A 7,501-nucleotide genomic window follows, 5' to 3' on the forward strand; every position below is an offset into this window, starting at 1 on the left:
TCTTGAAATATAACATTTGATGAAATTAAAAATTGTCAAGTTTAGGACAATGATATTTATTACATGTAAATACGTACGTAGGTTGCCCAAGACTACACAAACTTACGTAGATGAGTATTGGTGACTTGAAGTAGCGGGTGTAGGTTAGAATTTAGAAACAAATCTTAGATTAATTAATACTATACGAAGAGACGTTGAGAGGTTAACGAAATGCGCAGCCCACACCAAGCAATCTCTCTAGCTACCCTATGAACCAATTAAATTCTAAGTTATAGAAATAAAGAAACAAAAACAAAAAGATAGATTACTTAAAAGGAGGTGGTGTGTTGGTTAGGGAAGACGTTGGCATCAGTCGCCGGTAGAGAAGCCCGTCCAAACCCTCCCGACTCTCTAACGGATTTTATTTATTTTATTTTTCTTCAGTTATATATATATATATATATTATATGCTCTATATAAATATTTGACTATATATATCTATATATACATATATGTAGTGCAGGTGCTCTTCAGCTTTCTTCTTGTTCCCACATACCCATCTACCCCAACCTTTCGCCAAGAAAAAAACTTAGGGTTTAAATTTCGATATTTATATGTACATAAAGTACATGAACGCATCAAAAATTTTGCGTACGGTATTGATGATATAGGATCTGTGTTTGTGTTTTCTTTTTTTTTTGGGTAGTATTTCTTTGTTCTTGTATTGGTTTGGATCGGTAAACTTAGTTGAAAGAAAAGTAATCAGCTAGATCGGCGTAAAGAAGAAAAGGATCATGTGCAGTCGAGGCCATTGGAGACCAGCGGAAGACGAGAAGCTGAAGGATCTGGTCGAACAATACGGTCCTCATAATTGGAACGCCATAGCCCTTAAGCTCCCTGGTCGATCTGGTAATTTAACAAATATATTCTAGGGTTGGTCGGTCCATATATATACAAAAACTAGGGTTTGATATATATGGGTATACATACATACATATTAATTGTGTTGGTGTATGTGCAGGCAAGAGTTGTAGATTGAGATGGTTTAATCAATTGGATCCGAGGATAAACCGAAACCCTTTCACGGAAGAAGAAGAAGAAAGACTTTTAGCGGCTCACCGGATCCATGGGAACAGATGGTCGATCATCGCAAGGCTTTTCCCCGGAAGAACGGACAACGCGGTCAAGAACCATTGGCACGTCATCATGGCTCGACGCACACGCCAAACCTCCAAGCCTCGTCTTCTACCCTCGACGTCTTCGACATCTTCTTTGATGCCGAGTGAACAAATCATGATGAATTCTGGTGGTTATCATAATAATAATAGAGGTGATCGGAAGAGAATACTCGGAGACGTTATCAATTATCCTTACCAATTTTCTCATTTTAATCATCTTCAGTTCCTTAAGGAGTTCTTCACTGGAAAGATTGCTTTAAATACCAAAGGTAAAGTACTCAAAATGATGGAGAAGGATCCATTTTCTATAAAAGTGTTATGCATGTTCATTTGAGTGTTTCACGAACTAATGATGCAAATATTATGTTCGAAAGTTTCACATTGGAGTTTAGCAGATTTTTATTTATTGCGTTATCAAATTTTGTGAAAAAATTCATGTTTTTTTTATTTCTGTGTTTATAGTCATATCATCTTCGTTATTATTTTTTAAATAATCTCTATACATTTATTTAAATGTTTACAGTCGCAATCCACATAGCTTATAACTTTGATCTTCTTGTGTCAGATGTGATCGCAGCAAACCAGACTAAACCTTTGGAGTTCTACAATTTTCTACAAGTAAACACGGATTCAAACAAGAGCGAGGTTATTGATCAAGATTCAGATCAAAGCAACCCCAATGACTCTGACAACAAAAACGAAAGTGGTGTTCCCTTCTTCGATTTTTTGTCTGTTGGAAGCTCTGCCTCCTAGGATTAGCTTCTTCGCAGAAAACCGTACATTTATAGCTTGACTATATATAGTCCGTATAAGTACGAGACTTTAGATCGTTAACATGTATGTTTGATGTGTAAAAAAATTAGTGAGCACTTGTCTGAGAAAAATGCGAGAGAAGAGACCTAATTATATGGTAATGTACAAATCAGTATGTTGGAATATACTGTATTTGTTTATTTTCTCTTGTATATATAATTAGCTAGATCGATAACATGTGAGCAGGACTGCATGTGAGCATATAAACTGGTGACCAAAAACTACTCGTACTAATCTTGTATGGCGGCGTTGTTAGTTTAGAAGAAAGAAATGGTTTTGTGGTAAACTCAAGAGAACAAAAGATGTCGTGTATAGGAGAAAGGAAATAGACGCATTCACATCTGCGGACTAATCAAATATATCGCTTACGGTCAAGATCATGCACGAATGAAACTCTTAATACATCCATTATCCACATATATGATATATATAGTATCTATTTCTTTGCAAGTATATATTGGTTTTACCTTTTAATGGTGAAGTATGATAACGGAAAGACGAAATGGATGTTAGAGTACTATCGATATGATTAAGGTGGGTGTAGTTATCAGCCACCAAGAAACATATTTCAAGGCAGCAAATAACACCCCTAGTAAAAAAAAAAAAACTAAACAAAAAAAAAACAAGTAAAAATAATTGGTTGTAGTTGGAGATAAAAAGCACAGATTTGGACAGTTGACACAACTTATAACCACACCTTTTGTAGAGTAGTTTGTTTTCTTAACCACACTTTCTATTTCAATCTTTATTCAATAAAATAAATTTACTACTAATGTCTATATATATGTGTATCAAATTACATTTTTGTAGGAACTGTAAATCTATGATATTTTCTTCCACTTCCAAAAAAAATTCCGATTGATTTTAGTTCTGAAACTAGAGAAAATTAGAGGAAAAAATGGGTTTAGTTCAGAAACGAGAGCAAATTAGAGGGAAATAAACATGTCATACAACCAACATATACAAATAGAAGACAATAAATAGAAATGGAAGTTGCAGTTTAGAAGGTGTGAGGCCAATTAGAGAATCGGAAAGAACCTTTTTTTTTTTTTTTGGCAACCCGGAAAGAACCTAAATGATTAATAACTTTGAAGAACTCTATAGTGGAAACGAACAAGAAGATAATGTTCGGTCAAATCATCAAATTTCTCACCATATTTTATTTCTCACTTCACTATATGTAAAGAATAACTTACACATCCGACTTGTTAAGAGAAGCAGAAAAAATATAAGTTTAAGTTGCAATTTAGAAGCTATGGGGAGGAAAAAGTGAAATTTGAAAACATTTAGGGTTAAAAGTGAAGTTTTGAATAACTTAAGGGTTAACTTGCAAAATACATATAATTGATAAATTTTGCTGATCTCGACGCTCGGAGGATCATCGTCTTCCTCTTCCAAGTTACGAATCAAATCAAAGCCGAGATTCAGAATTTTCTATAGTTCGAAGAAACCGCCACAGATGATGGCGGCTAAGGCGAATTCGTCTTCCAGCCTCCACAAATCTGGAGCCATCTCCAAAGGCTACAATTTCGCTTCTACTTGGGAACAGGTAAATTAATTCGCACAATCTGAGCTCGAGATCCCGCCATTGACGAGTCTAGTGTCCGGATCTGGAATCCTTTGTTCAGATACAATGGTTGGATCTGAAATGATGCTCTGTTTGTTGAGAATATATATACTGAATCGTAATGTGGTTAAAATCCCGTTGCAGAGCGCTCCTTTGACAGAGCAGCAACAAGCAGCTATAGTTTCTTTATCCCACGCAGTAGCTGAGCGGCCATTTCCTGCCAACCTTGTGAGTCTGGAGTTTTCATGTTTGGATTTTTGTCGAGATTGTTATCCTTCTTTCTTTTTTGTGGTTTGATGTCAAGTGTTAGTTCATGGTTATAGGTACATGAGCATGTTCACCGCCCCGAGAATGGCTTGTCTGTATCAGCGGAGGACGCAAACTTGGGAGATTCTGGAGCAATTGAAGCTGTTTTGGTTAATACAAATCAGGTTTATTCTCGTCCTGCAACTTTATTTTCCAAGGATCTTATGCGGTACTATATGTGTCTGTGGGTATCTCTTTTCTTGTGTCTCTATATGTGTAGTAATGCTTCTTCATTTCGACGTATGTTGTTTTTACTACAGTTCTACAAATGGTTTACTGATCTTGAATCAGCGATGAAGTCTGAGGTTAGTGATAGTCATGTTGTTTCCTTGGTTAAAATTATGGGAAACACTACTTGAAATATATCTAAATGATTTGTTACTTTCTGACGTAGACAGAGGAGAAGTATCGGCTCTATGTCACTACTTTAACTGTTCGCATCCAGACGTGTGATAATATACTCCACCAGGCAGGTTTCCACTACGTTTTTCACATTGCCGTGGTCTTACCTTGCCCATAATATATAAGGCATCTGCTTTATTATTGACCTTAGGATTTCTCCTGTGCAGGTTGATGAAACTCTTGACCTATTTAATGAACTGCAGCTTCAACATCAAGGAGTAACAACAAAGACTAAAACTCTTCATGATGCATGTGACCGACTGGTATTTTTTTTTTCTGTCTTTTACTTTGCAAGATGATTTTTTTTTCTCTTAATAATCTCTTGCATGTTTTTCATTCCTATTTGCTGTGTATATCCAAATGAAAAACAAAACAAAAGATGCTTAATGCATCATGGCTGGCCAGGAGTTTCTGACTCGCTATTTAAAGTGATTGTAGTAGTTTGCTTGCTTGAGCTAAGTTTCATTTTCTTCCACATTTTCTAGTTGATGGAGAAGCAGAAATTGATGGAGTTTGCAGAAGCTCTAAGGATTAAGCTCAACTATTTTGATGAATTGGAGAATGTAAGATTTAATTTCTAGCCTGTCGACATTAATTTTTGAAACATGTCAAAGTATCAGTGTATAGCTTCAGATATGCTCTTGTTTGGTTCATTAACGTAATCAATTTAATTATGACCTGCCTGTGGTACTTTAGTTTATAATATATATATATATATATATATATATATAAAGTGTTTGACATAAAGTGTTTCTTCCAGAACACTGGTTGCAAAATTAAGAGGAAATATCTCAATAGTGTTAAACTGCTCTAATATCTCATAATTCTTCTTCTTTTTATTTTTTTTTGTCCCGCAGATATCCTCTAATTTTTATTCACCAAATATGAACGTATCAAACTCAAACTTTCTCCCACTACTGAAACGGCTGGATGAGTGCATATCGTGAGTAAATGATGTTGCATTCAATATTATGCAATTTTATATTCACTACTTGGCAATTTTATGGAAGAATGCTCCACTTTAGTTCTTCCATCACCCTCACAGTGATTGTAATTTGTCTCTTTACCTTGAATTCTGTAGGTACATCGAAGATAATCCTCAATATGCGGAGTCGAGTGTTTATTTGCTCAAATTTCGTCAGCTCCAGGTACTACGAAGAGCCCTTCCTGTCTCTATTTGTCTTCCCTCGTTCTCTCTCACGGAGAGACACATGGTTTTACTGTTATTACGCATGCACAAACTCATACACTGTTTCCAGAATGAAATTGTACAAAACTAAAGAAAGTTAAAACTAAACTAAATGATAATGAGGAGATATTAGTATCTTGTAATTTGTTATAGAAAAGACTAACATTTATCTATTTTACAGTCACGGGCCTTGGGCATGATTCGAACTTACATCCTTGCAGTGCTTAAAATGGCTGCTTCTCAGGTAATTGTTCTTTGTAATATGCAATGTATTCTTGCACAGCTTACAATAAGCATGTATAGTTCTTGTAACTATATAATATGTATATGCATATATTGCATATATGATGTAATCTATGCATGCAAGAGTGAATTGTGAGATTATGCATAGTTTCCGCTAAAACATACATGCAAATTCCTTTGTCAGGTTCAGGCAGCATTTCGTGGGCCAGGAGGAAACAAAACATCTGTCTCGGAGGGTGTCGAGGCATCTGTTATATATGTTCGTTTCAAGGCTGCTGCAAGTGAGGTGATACCCTTGATTTTCTTCCCATCTTAGTGCAGAAATGTTAGGGTCACAATATTAGATATGAGAGAGAACAATCAAAATTAGCTTTTGTAGCATGTCAATTTTGCGAGTTCGGTATTGTGATGATGCCATGGCTATAGTTTCTTTCTTATGACATTGAACATTGAAAAATATTTGTCCAGCTTAAACCTGTACTGGAGGAAATCGAGAGTAGGTCAGCAAGAAAGGAATATGTTCAAATCCTTGCAGAATGCCACAGACTATACTGTGAACAACGGCTCTCGCTTGTGAGTTTATTTTCTGGAATACAATATGGTTTTAGTATCTGCAAGTAACGAGAATCGCCTGTTTAATGTTCAATTCATATTATCAGGTCAAAGGCATAGTTCACCAACGAGTATCTGATTTCGCGAAGAAAGAGGCACTGCCATCTTTGACTAGATCTGGTTGTGCATATCTGATGCAGGTATATGAAGGAAAATAAAATTACGAACACCTCACTTTATTCATGAGGGATAATAGGAGCTATACCAGTTTAGTTTCACAGGAAATTCCTGCCATCATAAGGGATAGAAACATATAGGAAAATGAGAATGTTAATATAGCTGTTAATCTGTGTGATTTCAAAGGTCAGAAGAAGGTCTGTTTGAGAAAGACAATGGCTGGTTCATCAGCTTTAGTAACTTAGGATTTTAGAGACTGTTAGTGGACTTGGTTTTTTCAAAACATGAAATTACTGCACCACGTCTTAACCTCCATAAAGAATTTCAGGTTTGTCATATGGAGCATCAACTGTTTACTCATTTCTTTCCAGCATCATCAGAGGAAGTTTCAAGTCTGGCACCTTTAGTGGATCCTTTGTAAGTTTTTTTTAATGCCGTGCTGTCTATTATGTTCTTCATCTCTATTTCTGTTCAATTTATCACTGAAATAGTTTTCTGGTGCCTTCTATATTGAGATATATACAGCTAATATGTACGCTTGAATACTTGTTTCTACTTATTTATTCTACTTCTCTTCCTCTTTACACCATTAGCATTCATCAAATAATGTACAGCCGAGCATTCACCCCATCAATATTGTTAATTGTGAATCAGGAACCTAATTTTGCTGTCATTGCCTCGATGATATTATCTTGATTTTTGTTTATACTAGTCTCTATGTTTTTGTTTAGAGATGAGAATGATTTCATTTGGTATATGTATGTGATACTTCCAATTACACTGTAGTTTTGTAGTCGGTGGGTCTACTACACTATATGACTTCTTATAAGTCTAGGATTTAGGAAAAAACGAGTAAGCGTAAGTCATCCAGATTGTTTTCGTTTGTTATATCTTGTGTGGTACTTTCAATTTATCAATTTGCTTGTTCCTGATCAGGTCTACATACTTGTATGATATTTTACGTCCAAAACTGATACACGAAGCAAATATTGATCTTCTATGTGAGCTCATTCATATCCTTAAAGTTGAAGTCTTGGGGGAGCAGCCAGCTAGACAGAGTGAACCCCTGGCCGGACTGCGGCCTACATTACAAAG

At 35.7% G+C, this 7,501-nt stretch overlaps 2 protein-coding genes across 2 annotated transcripts in view; both read left to right on the forward strand.

Annotated features, from left to right (window-relative positions):
* Nucleotides 478-2,110, forward strand: LOC104751194 (transcription factor WER-like). The gene is made up of 3 exons (XM_010473101.2): nt 478-888; nt 1,001-1,426; nt 1,723-2,110. Exons 1-3 carry the CDS (start codon nt 774-776, stop codon nt 1,908-1,910), a joined length of 729 nt encoding a protein of 242 aa, XP_010471403.1. The 5' UTR covers nt 478-773; the 3' UTR covers nt 1,911-2,110.
* Nucleotides 3,339-7,501, forward strand: part of LOC104751195 (conserved oligomeric Golgi complex subunit 3-like) — a 10,336-nt gene continuing 6,173 nt past the window's right edge. Inside the window, exons 1-15 of the mRNA XM_019238559.1 lie at nt 3,339-3,519; nt 3,682-3,765; nt 3,861-3,968; nt 4,104-4,148; nt 4,238-4,312; nt 4,413-4,508; nt 4,731-4,808; nt 5,103-5,188; nt 5,327-5,393; nt 5,616-5,678; nt 5,862-5,963; nt 6,146-6,250; nt 6,337-6,429; nt 6,735-6,823; nt 7,343-7,492. Of these exons, the coding sequence (XP_019094104.1) occupies nt 3,430-3,519; nt 3,682-3,765; nt 3,861-3,968; nt 4,104-4,148; nt 4,238-4,312; nt 4,413-4,508; nt 4,731-4,808; nt 5,103-5,188; nt 5,327-5,393; nt 5,616-5,678; nt 5,862-5,963; nt 6,146-6,250; nt 6,337-6,429; nt 6,735-6,823; nt 7,343-7,492 (1,331 nt within the window). The 5' untranslated portion in view covers nt 3,339-3,429. The remainder of the gene's footprint in view (nt 3,520-3,681; nt 3,766-3,860; nt 3,969-4,103; nt 4,149-4,237; nt 4,313-4,412; nt 4,509-4,730; nt 4,809-5,102; nt 5,189-5,326; nt 5,394-5,615; nt 5,679-5,861; nt 5,964-6,145; nt 6,251-6,336; nt 6,430-6,734; nt 6,824-7,342; nt 7,493-7,501) is intronic.

Source organism: Camelina sativa, chromosome 16, assembly GCF_000633955.1.
Source record: "Camelina sativa cultivar DH55 chromosome 16, Cs, whole genome shotgun sequence".
NCBI lineage: Eukaryota > Viridiplantae > Streptophyta > Magnoliopsida > Brassicales > Brassicaceae > Camelina > Camelina sativa.

Bases quoted from the DNA above. Each gene is read 5' to 3' on its own strand.
- LOC104751194 (XM_010473101.2), top strand. From the start codon at position 774: ATGTGCAGTCGAGGCCATTGGAGACCAGCGGAAGACGAGAAGCTGAAG. The intron at 889-1,000 runs GTAATTTAACAA...GTGTATGTGCAG, and splicing joins TAAGCTCCCTGGTCGATCTG to GCAAGAGTTGTAGATTGAGA. The intron at 1,427-1,722 runs GTAAAGTACTCA...TTCTTGTGTCAG, and splicing joins GATTGCTTTAAATACCAAAG to ATGTGATCGCAGCAAACCAG.